Here is a 24158-nt window from a genome sequence, read left to right on the forward strand (position 1 = left end):
TCTGTCTCTCTCTGTCCCAAAAATAAATAAACGTTGAAAAAAAAAAAAAAAATTAAAAAGCTTATTTATTTTGAGAGCGAGAGAGCAAGTGGGGAAGAGGCAGAGAGAGGGAGAGAGAGCGTCCCAAGCAGGCTCCACACCGGCAAGTGCAGAGCCCAACCTCACAAAATGCGAGGGGCTCAACCTCACAAAATGCGAGATCATGACCTGAGCCGAGATCAAGAGTTGGATCCTTAACCAACTGACCCACCCAGGAGCCCCACATTTTGTTTATTTAAATAACTGTATGGATTACATTTAAAACAGTCCTTCTTAGAAACAAAAATTTAAAAAGAACATTTCATTCTCAAGACTCTCATGAGCAAGTGCCCGAGTGGCTTAGTCGGTTGAACATCTGACTTCAGCTCAGGTCATGACCTCAAGGTTCGTGAGTTTGAGCCCCATGTCGGGCTCTGTGCTGACAGCTCAGAGCCTGGAGCCTGCTTCATTCAGATTCTGTGTCTCCCTCTCTCTCTACCCCTCCCCTGCTCACATACTCTCTCTCTCTCAAAAATACACAAACATTAAAAAAAAAAAAAAAAGACTCTCATAAACAAGAAGGACTATTTTTGCTTTGTAAAGGAGACTGAGCCACATAGGGAAGCCTTCTTTGGGGTGGCACTGGATGAGTGTTAGCGCAAAACACACACACAAGCACTCTCCTGCATCAACCCTCTAGCTGAGAGAGGCTGGCATCAACTGGGAAGAGACCTTAAATAAACGGTTTTGCAAATAATACTTGTGCTACAAAAATGTTATATAATTAAGGCAAGATAAAACTGGAATCAAATTATTCTAAATGTACGAGCATAAAACCTTGACACAAAACCAAGTACAAGAATACAGTAAATATACGTGTACTACTTTGACTTACAAGTTAAACATTCATTTTTTTTCCATTTTTAAATAGTTTGTTTATTTAAGTAGTCTCTACACCCAACATGGGGCTCAAACCCACATCCCTGAGATCAAGAGTCCTATGCTTCTCCGACTGAGCCAGCCAGGCACCCGACAGGTAAGCATTCTTAGTGAGAAGAAAACCCCTATCAAGTGCTTTTGTGAGCTGTGATAAATACTGTTCCAGAGGAACAAGTAGAGACTCCAGGAAGGGCGAGCCCCCCAGCCCAGTGTGGGATGGAGAGGTGAACCTAGGCCTCCCTGGTGGGGTCGGTCAAGGACTATGAACATTCATTCCAACAGGAAAGGACTGAGGGTGGGAAGGGGTGAGGAGATGCCCTGGTTAAGAGAGCAGAGTCAAGAGACGCAAGCAGGAGTGGGTGGAGGAGGGGCTGTGGGGGCAGCACATGGAGGGCAGGCTGACACCGGTGAGGACCATGAGGGGCAGGGCTTGAGTTCTGTAGACGACAAACAACAGAGCAGCTCCTCTGTTCTGGGAAGGTTCACTCTGGCAACAATCCACAGGCCTGACCACATGACACCGAGCTGTTAAGAGCCTGCTGGTCCAACAGTCCACATGGGAAGGAGCAAAAACGGTCGGACTCAAAAAGAAGCAGAAATAGTAAATAGGGACCATTGAACAGAATATTAAAGTTCCAAGCAGATTAAAAGTAAGAAAAAAAAAATCAGATGAAACCAAGGAGAACACAGGTGAATATCTGATCCTTGGATACAGCAGGGCTTGACTGGCTAATCATAAAAGCAATGGAAATATTCTAAAGAAAAAAGGTTTTATATATTTGATTACATAAAAAAGGAAAAATTATATTGGGGCATCTGGGTGGCTCAGTCGGTTAAGCCTCTGACTTCAGCTCAGGTCATGATCAGGTCTGTGAGTCTGAGCCCCGTGTTGGGCTCTGTGCTGTCAGTCCAGAGCCTGGAGCCTTCTTTGGATTCTGTCTTCCTCTCTCTCTGCCCCTCCCCCACTCATGCTCTGTCTCTCAAAATATGAATAAACGTTAAAAAAAATTTTTTAAAAAAAAGGAAAAATTATCTGTGACCAATAAAAATCATTAACATCAACAGGCAAACAAGAAAAAAAAATCTGTATGAAAAACAGTATAGAACCATAATAGATATTACTCATACAAACTGCAGAGAAAAACTAAAATGCAAATAAGCAGAGTATAAAACAGAAATGTGAATGATTAATAAATATACATACACTTCAAGTTCACTATTAAATGAGAAAATAAACATTAGATACTTAGTTCAGTGGCTAGCACAGTGTAGGTCAGTCAAGTGTCACTTGTTACTAGCTTATAAAGCAGTAAATAACTTTTAGCACATCATAACAGATAACACTTTTGAAACATAACCCTCCATATTAGCAAAGGTATAATGACAAACCTTAACCGGTGAGGGAGCAGGGGCATGCAAATTAGTACAACTAATCAAGATCATTAGGAGGTTTATGCCTTTGATCCAGGAATTACCCTTCCAAGAATGTATTCTAAAGACTCTAGCAAAACTTAGAACACAGATTTAAAAAAAAAAAATTTTTTTTTTTTTTAGAGAGACAGTGAGAGAGAGAGAGCATACAAGCGTGGGAGTGGGCAGAGAGAAACAGAGAGAGAGAACTGTAGACAAGGCTCCACGCTCAGTGTGGAGCCTGATGTGGGACACCCCAGAACACAGAATTCTGTACAAATATGTTCACTGCAGCATTACTTAAAAAGAAATAAAAATAATTAGAAACAATCTAAATGTCCAATATTCCATAATTTAATATTATAAAGCTATTCAAATACCTTTAAAAAATGGTGTTAAAATGCTTAAATATAAAGTTAACCAGAAAAAGGGATTCAAACATATATGCATATATCTTTATAAAATACACACACAAAAAAATTCTCCAAGAAAACATATAAAGGAGATTCTGGGTGGCTCAGGAGGTTAAACATGTGAATCTTGATTTCGACTCAGGTCATGATCTCAGGGTCGTTAGATTGAGCCCCGCATAAGGCTCTGTGCTAGGTGTGGAGCCTTAACATTCTCTCCCTCCCTTCCTCTACCTCTCACACACTCTCTTTCAAAACAAAACAAACAAACAAAACATACAAAAGCATTAATGTTCAACTCTCAATAGCATATAACATGAATTTTTCTTTGTCCTTACTGTATTTTCCAAATTTTCTCCCATATGCATGTATTGTTTTTATTACAGGGGGAAAAAAAGATACTGTCTATAAAGAAAGTAGGTGACCTGAATACGGCAGGTGTAGAACTATAAAAGCAAGCTGATAGAATATATCAGATTTCAAAGCTGATTATAAGGTTTAGGGTCTTTGTTTAAAAAAAATTTTTTTTTAATGTTTATTTATTCTTGAGAGACAGAGCACGAGCAGGGGAGAGAGAGAGAGAGGGAGGCACAGAATCCAAAGCAGGCTCCAGGCTGAGCCATCAGCACAGAGCCCAACACGGGGCCCAAACCCACAAGTTATGAGATCATGACCTGAGCCAAAGTTGGACGCTCAAATGACTGAGCCACCCAGGTGCCCCAAGATTTAGGGTCTTTGTAATCAGAAGAAAGTGTAACCATAATGGCATGTTATGCTGTGATTCATACTAAAATGTGAATGACTTATTATGCAAACCTCCCCTATATAAAAAGCATCTCTATTATACAATTTAAAAAAGGAAAACAAAACATTATTTTAATCCAAATAAGCCCCCCCCCAAAACAAGTTTTTAATTGACAGAAAGGTTCTCGTATACACATTGAGAATGGGGAGAAGCAGCTTCACTTTGGCACATTATCCCACATATCTCTAAAAGCTTGCTCATGTCTTGGAGACAGCAGCAGGTTTGAATTCACATTCCTAAATGCATATACCAGCTCCACTACTTATTTGCTATTTAACTTGGGCAAGTTACTTAATTGCTCTATGCCTCAGTATTCTTATCATAAAATGCAGATAATGTCAACCACTTCAGTGGTTTCTTTTAAGAACTGAATGAAAAGGTACATGAACAGCTTAGCACCATTTCTGGTATATAGTAAATACTCAATAAATGGAATATGATGTTATTACTCTGTGTCATTTCACTGCAGACTTAGGGTGGATAACTCAGAGCAAAGGATGAATGCACTTAGAAACAGAAATGGTCTAGATATCTTAGCAACCTAACGCTGGCTCAGTGATCATTGAGGGAAATACAAAAGTAACGTGAAAACATTTAGCCCCTGCAGGATACTTAGATGTGATTAATACAATATTATAAGATATTATATTTTAAAAGATAGTAATAATAAAACACCAGAACTTAAAAACAGGAAGTCCTTAAGAGAAACATTTACATTCACTTTAAAGAATGTGAAAGATCCCTTTGGGGGAAAAAACGGACTCACAATCCTCTGAAGAAATGATAGGAATTTAACCGAAATGAGAACTATAGTCAAGAAACCCCATTTTGAGGAGAGATTTATCTGTTCAGCATCTACAATCTCTTTCTAGAAGATGTGCTTTTATCACTCTATATATCCTGCTTGGAACCAAGGCTTCAATTTGAGAATGCAAATTCACTAGAATTGTGTAAGACTGAACAGTAGCAAATCAGGAAAAACAGAAAAAAACAATGGCAGTTTTCAATCCAGTTTTAAAACTCTGTGGCCCACGTCTCAGGTTTGAACTTGAGAATGTTTCCTTTGTCCTTTCTGACATTACTGGAGGAGGAAAGCCCCAGGCCTCCTATCTCTGTGCTGGACGCCATCTTTAATGATGATGTATGGGGGTCCTTTCCCCTCAGCACTGCTGGGGGGTCAAACATGTGATGCTGCCCGCCTGAGTATCAACAAGCGAATTATAAACTGTGTCAATCCGAGTTAATGCAAAGCTGTAATCCTCTTTAACAAGAGATCAAATCACTGCTGTGAGTTATGTTCATTCTGTAATCTGATAAGAAAGAGAGGGAGCCTCTAATAAAAGAGTAATGGGAGCCTTTAATGACGCTGGTAAAAGGCAGCACCAGTGAAAATATTGCTCTCGTTCCTGCTGATTAGATCAATGTTGCATATTTGCCCGGACTTGTTTCACCTGTCAGAATAACCTGTGTCTTTTTAGGAGATAAGAAGCCTCAGAGAAAGCATCTGTATCTTAACCATTCTTGCTTGCAAGTTTTTAACCAGCGAAAAATGCTCTGTGGAGGGTACTTCTGGGGTTATTAGCTGATGTGTCTCAAATGCAGAGCAAACTACACCAGAATATATCACCATGATTCAATGCCAAATTCTCTTAAATAAAGGGGTAAAGTAGGCAAAGGGTAGTAAAAAATGGTCTAAGTAACCTCTGGGTTACCAATTAGGGGGAGAAGAATATCATCAGTAGAGTGGTAGAATGTGCCCATATTTAGGGTGCAGACCCACACACACAAAAATGGCAAGCGGAAGATAAATTGCCTGTACAAATTCTATTATACCAAGACACCTCAAGAACAACGTGGCAGTGATGTTGACAAAGCACTTTACAATGCTGGATTACCTTTGTACGTTTCTTTTCTAGAACTCCAAATGTAAAACAATAATGTATTTGGTGCCTAGTTTTCATTAAAGGATCCTCTCATTTTTTTTTTAAATTTTGTTTTAATGTTTATTATATATATATATATATGTGTGTGTGTGTGTGTGTGTGTATACACACACACACACACACACACACACACACACACACACACACACATACATACGGCATGAGTTGTGGAGGGGCAGAGAGAGAGGCAGAGACAGAATCCAAAGCTGACTCTAGGCTCTGAGCTGTCATCACAGAGCATGACGTGGGGCTTGAACTCACCAGCTGTGAGATCATGACCTGAGCTGAAGTTGGACACTTAACTGACTGAGATACCCAGGCACCCCTCTTTGTTCTTTTGTAATGCCAGCAAGCTTCATAACAGGAGTAGGGAAAAGTGTTTTTTTATTGTAGGGGAGAAAACGGGGGGCTAACATGGAAAATCTTAGTTTCTATTGAGAATTTCCTTAAGTTCTTTGCAAAGGAATGGGGAACCTATAAAGTGTTAATAGTGTTACCATTTTTGTAATAAGAAACAAAGCTTCAAACAACAACAAGAACAACAACAAGTTTCTCAAGAAAATGCAATAACCTAGCCTTGTAACAGAGGGTACTAAAATTGGGTTTATATAAGAACAGTTGTCTGAAGCAGCAGTTAATGCTGCAAACACCAAGTTTCTTTGGCGCATTCCAGCTGCTAGTTGATGCTGAGACCCCCCCCCCCCCATGCTGACAGCCAGAATGCTCTGTGGAGGGGCACACCATGGCAACAGAGAACGTGGCACACGTGGACTCCCTTCCCAAATCTGAGGTGGCAGCCAGTATGAGGAACATCTCTGGACCTGTCTCTGAGGTCTCCCTCAGAATTTGCTTCTCCCTGTTACACCAGCATTTTACTATCTGACCCACATCAACACAACAGAAAAATAAGAATTAACTTCTTTAGAAGTCTGCCTGAGAGGGTCTTTCAAAAACACAGGCAAAATAACCCCAGATGATTATTTCCACAACCTCCAAATTCTTCATTTTGTTGCAACTATAATAAGAGATCATCTGAATTTTTACTTCAGACTCTCTCTGGTCTAACATCACTCCAGGGGATTCACACCATGTAAAGTAAGCTGTTTCTAAAATGTTGATAAGCTCAGAATAACTTTAGTCGTCAGAGAGGCCGAACAGCAATCCTGTAAATCATGCAAGTAGCACCCTGACCTGTTCTCAGTGGTAACAATATACTTAGAGGGATTCTCTCCCAAAGAGACACCAAACCTCTTCTCCTCCTTAGCCCATGGATAACCCTGTCGTCTCTACAATATCATATACTTTGCCCTCTTAGCAAAGATGACTCAAAGAGCAAACAGTAGCTGCTCTGAGAGCTGAGCTGCCCCGTATCAAGGGCTTGCCAAAGTCAGTGATCATTGTTAGGCTCATAGTAACCTCCTTCCTTGCATGCAAACATGGAATACATTGGCAAAGTGGGATTTCTTTTGTTTTCTCTCAGTACTGGGGATGTTCATCAGGCCTGCAACAGAAACCACCTGCCTACCTCCTAATGTTGTAAAGATCTACTGGACCAGCACAAATGAAGTATCTCGAGTTACGTGTGACTTTCTAACATAGGAGACCTAAAAGCACATAAAGGCATTAAATTAGTATCCAAAGTTTATCCAGAAAAAATGCCCCCAAAGGAAAATTTGGTAACACAGGGGCACAAACTGGGCTACTTTGCATTTAAAAGGTGTTTTTTTAAAAAACATATTGCTTGAAGGTAAAAACTGCTAGCATGAGAAAAGAATATGTATCAGCAGAAATTAACTAGACAACACTACATAGACCACATCACAGGAGACACGTAATGAAGATGCCACTGCCTTTTTTTTTTTTTTAACGTTTATTTATTTTTGAGACAGAGAGAGACACAGCATGAACGGGGGAGGGGCAGAGAGAGAGGGAGACACAGAATCGGAAGTAGGTTCCAGGCTCTGAGCCATCAGCCCAGAGCCTGACGCGGGGCTCGAACTCACGGACCACGAGATCGTGACCTGAGCTGAAGTCGGACGCTTAACCGACTGAGCCACCCAGGCGCCCCTGCCACTGCCTTTTTAAAGATCCTTTTAAAGATAGCACTTCTTTCTCCACTAAGGATATTTTAATAGCCGGGGTTAAAGATCTCTTCTATTCTCTCCCTTAATGAGAACTACGTTCCAGTTTCAATTCAAATTTGACCGAGTGCAAATTATTTTTTAGCTCAAACTGGATGATTTTAGCTCAAATTGGGGATCCAAGGACGGGTAAACAACACTCAGATTCTGCCTTGCTTCTCCTCCAAAAAACCCCCAAGCATTGGGAAATTCAGGCATATGTGTGGAACAATAAACTGGAACCAAGAAACAAAGAAAAGAGAAGGGGTTCTCTCCCCAGACTTGGCTAAGGTGGGAACCACAGGTGGAGCTGCCTCTGGGAATGAGAAATCAAAGGGCTAGAAAATGTATGTGTATTTTACCATGATTAAAAAAGGGGGTGGAGGGTACTAGTCAGGGATGAAAAAGCCAGTTTTACCCACATGGTCCATAGGGCAGAAACCATAAGGGAGAGATCTTCCATTCACAAACTTTAATACAGAAACAATCAAGACCTTCCCATTTCTTCTCCATATTATCGATATAATTTTCTGACGGAAAATGTCCTTTTTTTCCTGGTGATAAAAAGCAGTGTAAGCTTATTGTAGAAAAATTCCGAACACCGTGGAAATACACAGACCAAAAAGTCAATGTGTTTTCTCCTCCCTGCCACCCAGCAACAAACACGTGGTGCGGCTGCTGTACACTGTGTCAGAGCTTCTTACTTTGTAATGGAACTTCTATGAGTCCATCCTCATGGCAAAGGACTGGACCAAAACACAAGTACAGAAAACAAAACATCAGGAGTCTCCCTCACCCCTTCCCTCATGCCATTCCTTTCCCGGAGGTAAACACTGTAGATATTATGATGTATGGTCTTGCCAAACATTTCCCTAAGCACTGTAACATTTATATACATATATGTACATATATGCCTGTTTTTATCTTTATTTTTAAAACAAGTGGATGGTGTTACAAGCACTGTTTCTTTTTCCAGTCAACAAAATAACCTGGAACCTATGACAGCACAATTGGTTTTTTAAAGTATCACTTTTTTTCTATCACATGTATCTATTTAGTCAAAAAGGCAGATTCTAGTATAGTATTTTATAGCCTACTTTTCCATTGAACATTATGTTAATACCTACAGCACTACTTTGTCCTTTAAAAGCTCTTTATAATTTCACTGTGATTTATTTAACTAGTTGCTTATTGGTCATTAGTTTCTTATTTTCCTCCATTATAAACCATGTTGCAACAAACATTTTTATTTTGTTTTGTATTTCCTATTTATTCTTTTACTGAAGTATAGCTGACACACAATGTAAAGATTCTTGATGCAAATATATTTGCCGACTTGCTATTTCCTTAGGTCAATTCCTAGAAGTAGATTTTTCTGGGTCAACAGGTAAGTATACATTTAAAATTCTAAAACACATTGCCAAATGGCCCTCCAAAATGATTTTTGCCAATTACATTCCCGACAACGGTATATGAAAGTGTTTCCCCATACCATCCACACTGAGGGTTACCAAGCTTTTAATGTTTTGTAATTTTATAAGGAAAACAATGAAATATCATTTTAACTTGCAGTTGTTTTTTTTTTGTTTTTTTTAAATTTATCCTATGTGAGAGAGAGAGAGAGACAGAGAGAGAGAGAGAGAGGCAGGCAGGCAGGCAGTGTAAGCAGGGGAGGGGCAGAGAGAGAGGGAGAGAGAATCCCAAGCAGGCTCTGCACTGTTAGCACAGAGTACGATCCAGGGCTTGATCTCATGATCCTATGAGATCATGACCTGAGCCAAGATCAACAGTGGGATACTTAACCAACTAAGCCACCCAGGTGCCCCTAATTTGCATTTCTTTGATAAATGAGATTGACAGTCTTTACGTTTTTGAGATTTTTAAAAAATGATTTCTAAGTTTGCTTTATGACATGCTTTGCCCATTATTTTTACTGGGATATTCTTAGACACTTCTAAAAACTCTTTACATAGTAAAGAAAAATATCATATTTTGAACTTTTCCTTGCCAGTTTGTCATTTACTTACCACTCTGTTTCAAAGTCTTTTTCGATGTGACTTAAGGCAGTCAGATCTATAAATATTTTTCCTTACAATTTCTGGCCTTGGTGTCATGCTTACAAAGCCCTTTTCTACCTCAAAATCATAAATAATTCTCTATTCATATATGCACACCAAGAATGACGTATCTGTAACTTAGCAAAACCAAAATATTCATTTGAGAAAAAGTGGTATACACTGATACTGATATTTTAACAATTATAAAAGTTTCCCATCCTTCAGTATATTTTGTTATGTACAAAGTAAGAGACAAAACAGTACAGTAGCAGATAGTCTCCAGTTATGGAATTACTCGAAGAAAAACAAAATGGGCCAAGCCATGACTACCTCTTTCTTAAGATAAAGTACAACACCTATTGGCCCTGAGAGTTTGCAAACTAGAAGCAGAGAGAGCTAATACGCAGTTACTCTACCCATAGTCAACCTGGCTTATTCAGACTATGGAGCATGAGCAGTTATGTGGATAAATGCCTCCTAACCCTGGGAAGCACACAGGGAATGGAGTGTGCTGCAGTAAAAACACATGCTCAGTTGTCCAGCTACAAGACTTTTATTAAATTCCTTATTAAGTGGGCTCAACAAGCTGGAGAACAATGCTGATAATAAGCAATCAGTCCACAAGAGACAACATTTTCCCCCCACCAATTCGGAACGCCGGAAGGACTATCACCCAACAAATGTTCCCAACCCCTTCTCCCTTGCCTGCTCTACCTGAAGGAGCAACTTAGCACAGTTCTATCCAATGAGATATAAGAATAAGTTTAGAGGGGATTCTGGGGAAGCTTTTCCCTTTCTTTTCTTTTCTTTTGTTTTTTTTTTTGTTGTTGTTGTTGTTTACTTTTCTAATAAAAGAAAGTAGGTAAATCTGACATCACTTCTTTCCTCTCTTCTTCCTGCCCTGAACATGTCTGATGGCTGAAACTGTAGACGCCATCTTGGGACCACAAGAGAAAGACCCTTATATCATTGAGAAGGGAAAACCACTGGCAGTAATTGCATGCTACACCTACAATTTTTCTGTCAAAAAAAAAAAAAACCCAAAAAAACCCAAAAAACAACCTCTCACTTGCTTATGCCTCTGCAGGCAGGTTTTAAGTTTCTTACAGACAAAGTCCAACATGATCCTAAATAAAAGAGCCATTTTCAAGTAATCTTTGGCTAACATGTGGTTGCAACCCTCAGATATTTTAAGTGAATAAGTAAGATTTAAGAAAACGAAGTGCCCCTGGGATATTAGGTGATTCAAGAAAAATCCCAACTAAGAAGGACAAAAAGTTGATTTCTAAATGATCTAGTAGTAGTACTATATTCAAAAGATGGCACTAATATTTAAACTGGGCTTCACTTTATGCCTGGGGGAATAATGTTTCCTTAAATGGGTTTGTTTTAGTTTTAAACATCTAGTTTTCTTTTCCTTTGTTGTAAATTTTCATGTTGTCTTGACAGGGATTTTAAGTTGCGCTCAATTTACTCTGTAATTTTAAAAAACAGACTGGATCCAGAAATAAGCGGAAATAAACAAACAAAAAACCCCAGCCAGCCAGACAAAAGCATTCACTTCCAAAAAGCACAGGTGAGCATGCGAAGTCACAAAGTTCTGACCGGAAATGAATTTAGAACCTTCCATAAGCTCTTTTGTACTTCAGGATACTGAACAAGGGCAAACAAAAAATAAGTAATCACTGTGTTCACGTAAACTTGCAGATCTACTACTTTTCAGGCCAGGAGGGAAAATCTGATGTGGTTTAATAGCAAACAACACTCTCAAATAAAAAGGTCAAATGTACCTTGAGAAATAAAACTGGCAGACTATTATGTATTTACCCTAGGACTAATAATTTCACTTGGTAAAGATTTATGTTTACAAATGTCTACCACAGCATTATTTACAGCAATAATTAAAAATAATTGTCCAACAACTAGTGAATGGTTAAATAAGGAACATAAAAATATTAGTCATTTTAGTGACATGAAAATGCTCACAGTATACAAAATATTTAAATGAAAAATTCACAACAGAATATAATTTTAGTTATATTCTAAAGAAAAATAAGAATATACTCGAAGGGAACTCATAAAGACTGAAAGCTGGCCAGCTCAGTCAGCGGAACATATTACTCTTGACTTTGGGGTCATGAGTTCAAGCCCCAATTTGGGTAGAGAGATTACTTTAAAATAAATAAATAAATAAAATGAAATGTGTAAGAAAATTAAAAAAAAAAAAAAAAGACTGAAAGGAAATATTCAAAGATGCTACAGTGGCTCCCTCCTGCATGTGTACATACTTACATACACACATTTCCTAGCTGCCTATGCTGAAAGAACCTAGCAACAGTGAAACCCAGTGACAATGAACACCCTTAGCACACAGATCTTAGTTTCTAAATACCACAATCCACAAAAAAGAATCAGGGTTCCTTGGAGAAAGACAGACTCCAGGGTTGGAACAGGGAAAGTATAAGACGAGCCTAGAATATCCTGTTAGAAAGTAAGAATGTACTCAAGGAATGGGGATATTTCAAAAGGACAAAAGCCAGCTTGTGAGGGCTTCATTAATGCTGGACAATTTTAAAACAAAATAAATGATAGTAATAGATTATAATTCACTGAATAAAAAAAAAGCAGGAGTTCATACTAATATAATGAATGACAAATAAATGAAAGAGAAGGGATATGGCTAAATAAGCAATATTATAAACATATTACAATGTAGAATGCCAACTAATAAATGTAGAAGGAATTATTCTCTAAAAAATGGCTAATTATTTAATTGTTATATTATGAGGATACATTTCTTGTATATATTTCTATTTTGTTTCAGTTTTATAAAATGAGCATGTACTTCTTTTGTAAAAATACTAAGAAAACCCTCAATGGCAGTCTGAACAAACACAACTTAATACACATCTCTAGAGCAGTATCAAGCCATTTTAAAAAAGGAGAGCAGGAGCGCCTGGGTGGCTCAGTCGGTTAAGCGTCTGACTTAGGCTCAGGTCATGATCTTACGGCTTATGGGTTTGAGTCCTGTGTCAGGCTCTGTGTTGACAGCTCAGAGCCTGGAGCCTGCTTCAGATTCTGTGTCTCCCACCCTCTGTCTCTCAAAAATAAATAAACATTAAAAAAATTTTTTTTAGGGGCGCCTGGGTGGCTCAGTCGGTTAAGCGTCCGACTTCGGCTCAGGTCATGATCTCACGGTCTGTGAGTTCAAGCCCCGTGTTGAGCTCTGTGCTGACAGCTCAGAGCCTGGAGCCTGCTTCAGATTCTGTGTCTCCCTCTCTCTCTGACCCTCCCCCGTTCATGCTCTGTTTCTCTCTGTCTCAAAAACAAATAAAACATTAAAAAAAATTTTTTTTAAAGGAGAGCATATGCACAAAACCCACAAACACACAGAGGAAGTACAAGTGCTGTCCTGACCCGTCTGTCTGTCCTAGAGAAAAGCCCAGATGTCCTAGGCAGGTGGCTAAAGTTAAAAACAAAATAGCCAAAAACAAACAAAAACCCACCAGAGGCAGCACTGATATTTACAGAAATTTTGTTTTGGTTTTACAGTAATTATGGGGTGAAGAGATGTGACAAGGACCCTTGCTATGATGCCAATGACAAATGGTTAACTGATAAGAAGAAATGGAGAGGGTGACAGGCTGTAGAACAGGTCAATATCAGGCTGTCATGGAGCCATTTGAGACACATAATTAATCTATTACTCACCTGGCATCATCATTCATTGTAGTTTGGTCAATAGGTGCCATGAAGCTTAGTAGCTTGCTAAGGACGTGAAACCTAAATAAAGCAGGAAACAAACAGGCAGCAACATTAGTAACTATTAACCTAGAAAAGGAAACACATTCTATGAGCTAACAAACTCCAGAACTGACCACAGAAGCATTTGGCTCCAGAATGAAAATAGGGAACAATTCATGGGCACATACTAATCACAACTGTATTTCCCTCTAGTTCTTTTATATTACAGGAGAAGTCTGATAAAAGCACATTGTAAATGACAGTAGTTCAACACAGATTCATTTACATCACAGTCCCCAGAAAGAGTAGACACACTTATGCTCTTGAGCAATATACTAATCCTCAAACATTACTCCAGACAGAAGACAATAAGGACTTGAGTACCCCATTTTCCTCCTCTAAGTATATCCTCATCATTTTCGGTGTCATTACTAGTAGTTATTAGTGTAGGTAGTAGTACAACACCCAACTTACAATGCCTCACCACCACCATCACTCACTAGCACTAGTTCTCTGAGTCAGAGAAGGCTTCTAGAATTCCACACCATCTCTACTTACTAGACCCAGTCTTTCATTTCCCCCATCCTTAAATGAAGGATTATATCTGAGTACATAACAAGTTTGATCCCTAGATCTTCCAAGTCATGGTGTTATGGAAATTTAAATAACATCACTTCCACTTCCCACCAACAGGAAAAAAAACGGTATTTTTGTGTGGAGTGCTTCGAGATCCTCCAGCGAAAGGAGCCAAACAACTACATGACCTTATACAGACCAAATTATACAGAAGAGAATTAAAAGGAGCTAGCCCTTTCTGTTCATTATAACAGAAGAGGATGTACGACAATATGCATATTATAAAATTCTAACCAAAAAACTCTACTTGGGGGGCATTTGGCTGGCTCAGTCGGTAGATGTGATTCTTGATCTCGGGGTTGTAAGTTCGAGCCCCACATTGGGTGTAGGGATCACTTAAAAAAAATCTTTTAAAAAACCCACAAAATTTTACTTGAACAGAACACTATCCATAAACAAAAATATATTTTCGTGTACATAATATTAGCTTTACAGTGTTAAAAATATTTTTACACGTATCAAATAATTTGATTCTCTACAGTACCACCCACAGCTGAGCCTCCCAAATTTCATTTTTTTAACAAATGAATTTTACAAGAATAATAGTAACGAGATTTCCTTCATTACAAGAGTAATAGAAAAAGTATAAATTCGTTATAGAAAATATGGAAAAAAACCAATGAAGCACACACAAAATGTATAGTTCCTCCACCTACAGACAGTTGTTAACATTTTGATTAGTTATGTTTGTTTTTCATAGTGACGCTGTTATTTACCCACACACATACACACACATAAATTTTGTAACTTCTTTTTTTAACTTAGCATTGTAAACACTGTCCCATAACAATATCAGAATAGCTGAATACAATTCCAGGAGTGGAAATACTATAATACATTTTTGAACACGTATATGCTCCCAATTCTTCATGTTTAATAAGATGCAAAAACAAAATCTCTATGCATATCTGTTTTTTTAAATGTCTGCCACCTCCTAATTATAAAAAGTAATATATAATTCTTACAAAAAGAATCCAAATACAGAAATGTATAGAAAACTGACAAGCCTCCTGCAGCCTTACACCCCAGAAATAATCACTATTAATTAAAACTGTTAAGTATGGCTGTAGAATTTTCTATATATAAGACAAAAATAAACTTAACACGGTTTTCACATAAAAGGGAGGTTGTAATATACTTGATATTCTGCATTATGCTTTTTCCCACTGAACCTTGCCATATTCTACTCTTTTCCATAGTTGTAAAACATTCCATTGTTAATATAATTTATTTAATCTCCTATTGATGGGCATTTACATACACTGCCCCCCTTTAAAAACCATACTAAATAGTGTTAAAGTGAAAATTCTTATACATTAATTATTGTACGTTTGTTCACATAAATTTCCTTCGGGCAGATTTTGAGATGTGAAATTGCTGGTGAATCAAAAGGTATATACATAGTGAAAGCTGAAACACGGAGCCAAAATACCCTCCAAAAGGTTATGTTAATATATGAGACTAAAAACACTCACATAACCTTTTAAGTAATAAAGCATAAGTACTATTAATAAATTCATTTTAATGTCTTTAGGCTTCACCAAACTTTGGTGTCCATCTGAAAACATGAATACTGTTCTTGGCTGTATCCAAAGAGAGGTTTAATTCACTCTCTGGACAAAGACTATGATGAACTCTACTCCACAGTTGTATTGTCCAATCCAGTAGTCACTGGCCACATGCAGTTACTTAAGCACTCGAAACATGGCTAGTCTGACTGCTGCAAATGTGCCTAAATGAGAAAAGTGCACCAGATTTTGAAGACTTGAGATGGAAAAAAGAATATAAAATATACCATTAATAATTTTAAAATAATAAATTAATAAATTGTTGAAATACTGAGTAATAATATTTTTGATATTGGGTTAAATGAAATGTATTATTAAGCTTAAGTCCATCTCATTCTTTTTACTTTTTAAATGTGGCCACTAGAACATTTAACATTACATATGTAATACATATTCTTATTGGATGATACTGCTCTGTGGAATACTTTTACATTTTAATATAGTATATTCAATAACTATTAACAGCATGATGAAAGACAGACTTTAAGAAGTAATCACATTAAAGACAATTTAGTAATGTGTACTTAATGCAATAGATTTCATCTAATCTCAGTGCTGCTGAGGATGGATGCATGTTTTAGTATTAAAAACACCTTTTAACAACCATACCAAGAAAAGACAAATGTAATTTTACTGCAGAAGAACAGACAAACACAGTAAGACATCCTGTTATTAAAGGCCTAAGTTTAATTTATTTATACTAGGAATTCTGATTAAATCATGATCAGATCTACTTACATATAATGCTCAGTAAAAGTACTGATAATCGATAATTACAATTATTTTCCCAAACCAAAATATTCCTTTTTTAAAAATAAGTTACTTTCTAGCACCCAACTAACAAATTGCCACATCCAGTCTGACAAGGCTGATGCCACTGACCTGCTATCATTTAAACTGATGTTTTCACAAGTCAATGTTCATCTTTGCTATAACATTTCTGGAAATCTTCTCTCTCCAACTCTATCACAAACAAAAGAGAAAAGTTGCTCACTAATGGACCTAGTATCGGTGATGACAGCTGGGACACCTACCAGCTCTTCTTGAGGTCTAATTTAAGGAAGTTATTTATAATATTCCCATGCAGCCTGGGCCACATGTTTAATCCTTTGGGCCAGAATGCTAATGTAGCCATTGCGTCATTTTAGTGCCCGTATAGGCCAGTGTGTCCTGCCCAGAGAAAGAAAACAGGCCACAGGTTAGAAGCATGGGCTCTGTGGAGCGCCTCGGTGGCTTAGTCGGATTAAGTGTCCAACTCTTGACTTCGGCTCAGGTCATGATCTCATGGTTTGTGAGATGGAGCCCCACATCAGGCTCTGCACTGACAGCATGGAGTCTGCTTGGGATTCTCTCTCCCTCTCTCTGCCTCTTCCTCGCTTGCATGTGTGTACACACTCTCTCAAAACAAAAGACAGATAGAAGCATGGGCTCTGCAATCAGACCAATTAACTCAAACCCCAATTTGCTACTTACCAGCTCTGTATGGGCCATGTGAGTTACCTTCTCTAAGCACTTTACAGAAACTAGCTCATCTAATCTGATAACACCCTCCAAGATGCGACTTTTATTAATATACTCATTTCATAGATGAGGAAACGGAAGCACAGAGATGTGAACTGACTTGCCCAAGGTCTCCAGGTTGGTAAGTAGAAGACTCAGTTCAATCTGACAGTCTAGCTCTACAGTCTGTGTTTTTTGTTCTCTCTGCACATAAACTGCATAGCAGTACCTGACAGTGAGTTTTACAAATGCTGGTTATCACTATTGCTATTAATAAAGAACACTCTCTGATTCTGACCACATCCTTCACATTCCTGGTCACAGGAAAGCCAGATGAATATGGATGCTAAAACTACAAGACAATGCAAAACATATGACCTTTTTAAAAATGTTTTAATTCAATAATTAATTTGTATTAATTTTAGACTTATAGAAAGATTGCAGGAGTGCCTGAGTGGCACAGTTGGTTAAGCATCTAACTTCGGCTCGGGTCATGATCTTGTGGTTTGTGAGTTCGAGCCCTATGTCTGTCAGCACAGAGCCTGCTTTGGCTCCTCTGTTCCCTCCTCTCTCTGCCCCTCCCACGTGCACTCTCCCTCTCTTTCTCTTTCTCAAAAATAAATTTAAAAACATTAAAAAAAACAAAAAGAAAGATTGCAAAAATAGTAGAGAGTTTACACATTCCCTCACCCACCTTCCTCTAATGTTAACAATTTACATAAACATAGTGGATTATCAAAATCAGGAAATTAGCATTGATACAATACTACTACCCAAATTACACAGCTTATTCAAATTTCTATTTTTTATCTGAGAGTCTTTTTTCTTTCCCAGGATCTAATTTAAGACCCCAAATTGCACATACTTGCAACGTCTCCTTAGTCTCCTTCACTCTATAAGAGTTCTTCAGTCTTCCTTTGTTTTTCAGTGACTCACTACAGTCTACAGAATAAAGTCCGAATTCTTAGCATGGTCATGACCTAGAACTCAGCTACTCATACAGCCTCCTTCATCTCCTGCCATTCCCCCATATTCACTTTAAGTTCCTGTCAAAATAAATTAAATTACAGCTCCTAAAATGGTATGTACACTCTCAAGTCTGTGTTTTTGCAAATGGTATTCTCTTCGGCCTTTCACTAGGCTAACTCTCCTAGCGTGCTCAGTGTGAAATGTGGATGGTATCTTACAGGAAGTCTTCCTGAGCAGCCTACATCTCCCCATGGGCAATGGGGTGACCACTACACCAGGGATCCACCAACAGCATCACTGTCCACTTATTGCTTGCCATCCTCTCCTGAGGACATACTCCTTCAGGGCAGAATGGGTTTTACCTGGCACCTCATATGGTTCCTAGAACTTCAGAAGGAATACACTTTATATTTTAATTAACCACTTCTTACATTTTAATGTTTAGCCTGGTTTATTAAATAGAATATCTGTCTCCCACTTGTCTGTTGCCAGAATAAGATTGTCAATGTCTCTGGATTTATGGGGATGTGTAAATCTAAATCACTATCAAAATGCTATGAAACCAGATCTACATACTTGCAACTCTAATGAACAGTTTAATGAGATGAGTCTATTAACATACAAAAAACGGCTGCTATTAAAATAAAATCCTCGTTTTTTTCTTTCAACTTAATAAATAATAACTGTGATAAGTATATTTTGATTTGGGAAACAAAAGACTCATGTTCTTCTAAGTTATTTGCCATGCTAGAAAAGTACTCGGTTCTCTAACACTCACCCGGACTTCTTACTCTGTGCTATGTTTACGTTATAGCCATTCCTTCTTACCTAGTGAGCATGTTAATTTTAATGACATAATCATCCAAAAAACATTTCTGGCTGACTAATGTCTACAAGGAATTACAATAGATAGATACGGTTGGAATTGTCTTAAAGAATAAGGGAGCACAATTCTTGCTCTCAAGGGGCGCATACATATAGGTACTTGCCCCAATATAAAATTCATAACAGTAATGTAGAAAAGAGATTTTCTCCTCTCTCAATTCTTCTAATGACTGTATATTTGCAACAGCAATACCAATAGGTAAGTACAAGAGAAACCAAAGAAATTAATACTTTCGAATGCTTTCTACATACCAGACATTTACACATGATTGAAAAAAAAATTTTTTTTTAATGTTTATTTTTGAGAGAGAGAGAGAGACAGAGAGAGACAGAAAGACACAGAGACAGAGAGCAAGAGCAAGCATGAGTGGGGGAGGGGCAGAGAGAGAGGGAGACACAGAATCCAAAGCAGGCTCCAAGCTATGAGCTGTTAGCACAGAGCCCAACATGGGTCTTGAACTCACGGACTGCGAGATCAAGACCTGAGCTTAAGTCGGATGCTTAACCAACTGAGCCACCCAGGCGTCCCTATAAAGTAGGGATTATTATCTCTTCTTAGTAAATAAGAAAAGTGAGGTCCAGAGAATAAAGAACAACCAAAATTGTGTGGCCAGACAAAGCCAGAATTTGAACCCAACTCCCAGGATTCTGGGTTCCTCCCACTAGAGAACATTTATAGCCTCATAAAGCTACAGTTTTAAAAGCACGGTACTAGAAGAATGCCTGGATGGCTCAGTCAGGTGAGCGTCTGACTCTGGATTTCAGCTCAGGTCATAATCTCACATTCTTGAGATTGAGCCCCACGTCGGGCTCTACACTGAGTGTGGAGCCTGCTTGGGATTCTCTTTCTTCCTCCCTTCTGCCCTGCCTGTTCCCCCCTTCACTCACATTCTTGCTTCTCTCAAAAAACAAAGAAATAAAAGCACAGTACTGGAGAAAAATCTGATCTCAACGTTAAAGAGTAAGTCTGGCTCTCTAGTCCATGTTCTTGGAATCATCCCACTAAAAACAAACCTGGAGAAGTACGAAGACTTGGAAATTCTGACATATTAAAAAAGTTAAACAAACTGTAAAATAGAACCTGAAATTTAAGAAAGTGACTTTGAATAAAAAGATGATGAAAAGCTGCTTTGCACTTCTGCAAAGTTAAAGAGAACTACATATTTCCTGGTGAGTTTAACTTAAATTAACAGGTTAATTAAAGTAGTTGTGAAAAAAAATAAAGTAGTTGTGAAATCTGCTTCTCTGAAGTTATTTAAAAATGAGATAGATCCACATTTGTCTAAAGGCAATCCAATGACAGGCAGGCTCTAATAAGGATATGGGATTAGCTGTCTGCCTAAATTGTCCTAACACAATGAGTTTAAGATTTTTCTTCCATGTGCACCCCAATTACAAGAAGTTTCTTTGACATGCAGGCTTTGTAAGAATATTACATAGCAGGCATATAATATCATGTATCTGTGTACACACACACACACAGGATTGAGGGGTTTCCTATAGTCAGAAATATGTTTTCTCATAAAAATTGTGTTTCTCAGGGCGCCTGGCTGGCTCAGTCAGCTGAGCATGTGACTCTTGATCTCAGGGTCATGAGTTTGAGCCTCACTCTGGGTGTAGTGATTGCTGAAAAATAAAATCTTAAAAAAAATTATATTTCTCATCTCATTTAAGCACATTGTTAACATTCTCTGGAATCTTCGTTTATATATTCTTCACATAGCGTATACATGTATGACATCATGAAAATGGACCAATTCTATTCTAAATAAGCATCCAAAGTAAAATTGTTAAATTGTTCTATAGAAATTGCTTTTTAAATATAAGACAATTTCAACTATCCTATCTTGTTTTCTTATTTCTCTTTCAGGAAAAGGCAGGCATTATTTAACCCATCCCTTCACAACAGCAAAAAGGAACAGAAACTATAGTCTTAGAGTATGGTATTAGAGTGAGAAAAATTGAGCCTCATGAAAAGCCACCAGTATTGTTTTAGTTATTTTTCTGATCCTTAAAAACAGAATCATCAGAAGAAATAGAGAAATGACATAACAGCCTTTAAAATACAAAAGATGTAATGTAACATGTGAAAATTTGTTCTACAAAGTAACTCACCGAAGTTTCCTTCCTTTGCTGGCTTTCCTATCTACTTTCTTGTGGATTTTGCTTCGCAATTTCTGGATCGCAAGCCACTGCCTGGGAAATTCACAAGCAATGTTATGCATCATCACGAACAGAAATAGTTATACCTATTGACAAATTGGAATTTTTCTCACTAACAACCTTGCAGAAAGAAATCATCAACCTACATCAAGTTCCTCAAGATAGTCTGGGGCCAAAGTGACTAATCAATTGAAGAGGATTTGTGCAATGGTAAAAAAACAAATGGCAGCTGGGAAATTCTACAGCGAATTTGGTTAACAATGCTCCTTAGTGTCTAGAGTTGCTGTGACAAGCACTAAATCCAGCAGTCTGCAGGAAAACCCATCAAACTGGGTATAGCTGCTTGGGTTTGCTTTCAGTGTTTTAGCTGTACAGCATGTTCTATTACTATTACTGCAACTGCTATTCAGCCTGAATACACGAATTCTTCAATTTTCCCTTTGTTAATGCCCGTGTGCTTTTTCTTGCACTTTCCAATTTTTGCTAATTTTTTATAATTATCCACTACTGACACTAGTTTTACAACCATTTTGTTTATTTAACTTTAATTTCACCTGTGGTATTTAAGAATGTGCTGCTGAGAGGTAAGGGTTCTCCCCCCCCCCCCCCATATAATCTCAATATGACTTGTCACACTTACAAAAAAGTGAACAGTAATCCTTTACTATCAAATATGGAGTCAGTCTTCAAATTTCCCAGATCATCTCAATTTTACAGTTAGTCTGTTCAAATCATGGCCCAATATTCACATATTCTATAGTCCTTTTAGATTAAAAGGAATTAATCTTTCAAAAAAAGGATACTGGACTAAGAAAATCTTCATAGATTCCTCACATGAACAAATTCCTCACATGAACAAATGTGAAAAAAGGAGAAGCAGCAGCAGCTAAGTCATCTTACCTGATTTATACAACGGAAACTCAACATCAGAAAAAAATAATCTAGGGAAATCCAATTACTGTAATCTTAATATAATCTTAATTACCATAATCTATTTTATTGTAAAGTCAGATAAATGTACAATATAATCACCACTTAAATGCAATTTGCTGTATCACATTAAATTTATAGTGAGCAGCTCTCTATAGCCTTCCAGAGATACACAAAATATCAACAATATCCTACCCCTAAAACTCAAAGAATGTTTTACTCAAATAAAATTATTTCATCAACACAAATTTTTCATTGCATTCTCAAAATGCTGCTCTGCCCAGAATCCCATCCTGGCACTTGCAGCTTTTGTTTCCTTTCATGCTTTTGCAAATTATAGCTCATGGCTATTTAAATGTACACTATTCATTAGGTAGCACTCTAAATGCCCTTTTTATTTTCCAACCACAGGATGAAGCATACACACAAGAGCCTTCCTTCACTACTTTACATTCTACCCTGACATCTGGGTAATGCTGCCACGTTCCATTTCTAATTGTGCCGAAGCTTTTACTGAGGGGTGGAGGTCTAAATTAGGGCAGACTCAAACAAAGCAGATTCAACTATGAGCAAGGAACCTGTTGTGCACAGTGTCACGTTCTGACGGCCGAGAGCACACATTTGGGTGGTTGCTTTTTATCCACTGGTCAGAGGTTGATACAGATACAATCACCGCCCAAATCAGAGAGCAAAGGGCATAAGGAGGACTCTGAAAAACACACTCTAAAACAAATGCATATAGGTGTTTTATAATCTCTCATTCAAACTGCACTTAAGGCAGGGTAGGGTAAACAGGATTTCCATCGCTTTGTCTCTCTAGCTCTTATTATCTTGCTTAACTTTTATAGTTACAGGGCCGATCACTGCCTTTGAGGCAGAATTAAGGGGACTGAAAGAAACTATTATATAGGGCTGCTTGCATGAACAGAAAGCCATATCTAAATTACCTTCCCATGGCCACTTGATCATTGGGATCCAAGGAGCTGGTCTTTCGTTCTATGAGTTCTCGAAGGAGCTTGTGGAAAAAGGAAAGCAACTGATTTATTTATCATCTCCCAGCACCAACTGACTTTAAAAGGGCATAGCAGGAATTCTGAATGGCATAGTGACAGCTCTAAAACTACAATCAATAAGGGACAACCCAGTGGCAAGAGCATGACTGAATTCCCATTAACCCTTTCATATTTATATATCTTTAAAAAGGTGGCTATAGCAATAGCTGAGAACAGAAGTCCATTTGGAAGACTTATTGTACTGCAGTTCATTTCAAAAGGATCAATGAGTGTGCAACATTCCCTTCATTGTTTTTATGATTAGTTTTGTCCATCTCATCGATACCAATGGAGAATCTTTAAAAGGTCAGGTGGAAAAGGCTGTATGGCAAAAAAGAAAATGCATCAGCTTCTCACCAATAGGATAATGGTACATGGTTAACTTCTGACCTATAACCTCCAGCAGCCAGGAAGGTCATCCTCAGGCAAAAGCCTTTATTACATGTAATTAAAAGCATGAACTTCATTCTCTTGCTTTCCACGGCTGGTACTCCACCATGCTTACCATGAAGCGATTCAACCACATATGACACTCACGCATTCACAGCCATGACAATTATAAGAGGGAACCTAATGAAAGTCATACATGTGTACTGCAAATATGGGAGAACCAGTCTCTCGTCCCATACAGTGAGCTCCATGAGAACTCTACATTACTCTCCTACTCTCCGCTTAGTCCTGGGCAGTCTACTGCATCTGACCCGAGTGTAAACCTGTAACTTTCACACAGACTTAAGAATCTGCATTGGATCTTAAAGTCCTACTAGGTGAAGAGGAGTAATGTTTAAAAGTTAAACATTAGGGGTGCCCGGCAGGCTCAGTCACTAGAGCGTGTGACTCTTGATCTCAGGGGCATGAGTTCAAGCCCCAGGTTGGGCGTGTAGCCTGCTCAAAAATGAAGAAAGGTTAAACATTAAGGGAGGACAGTTTTAAATTACTATTAAAAAAAACCTAGATATCATCTCTCCTATACAAGTGCTATGTGCAGGGAAATAGCAACAGAGATTAA

The 24158-nt window shown here is 38.1% G+C and overlaps 1 protein-coding gene across 4 annotated transcripts in view; it reads right to left on the minus strand.

Moving 5' to 3' along the window:
• Window positions 1-24158, minus strand: part of AATF (apoptosis antagonizing transcription factor) — a 106065-nt gene that overhangs the window by 12189 nt on the left and 69718 nt on the right. Inside the window, exons 9-12 of one of the 4 annotated variants that reach the window (XM_047832738.1) lie at window positions 23045-23112; window positions 21120-21200; window positions 13414-13485; window positions 7562-8199 (exon numbers count right to left, since the gene is read on the minus strand). In XM_047832738.1, coding sequence (XP_047688694.1) covers window positions 8160-8199; window positions 13414-13485; window positions 21120-21200; window positions 23045-23112 — 261 coding nt within the window. In that variant the 3' untranslated portion in view covers window positions 7562-8159. Of the gene's footprint in view, window positions 1-7559; window positions 8200-13413; window positions 13486-21119; window positions 21201-23044; window positions 23113-24158 lie in introns of those variants that run through there. The other 3 variants (XM_047832737.1, XR_007146856.1, XR_007146854.1) reach the window with 3 other exon arrangements.

Source organism: Prionailurus viverrinus, chromosome E1, assembly GCF_022837055.1.
Source record: "Prionailurus viverrinus isolate Anna chromosome E1, UM_Priviv_1.0, whole genome shotgun sequence".
NCBI lineage: Eukaryota > Metazoa > Chordata > Mammalia > Carnivora > Felidae > Prionailurus > Prionailurus viverrinus.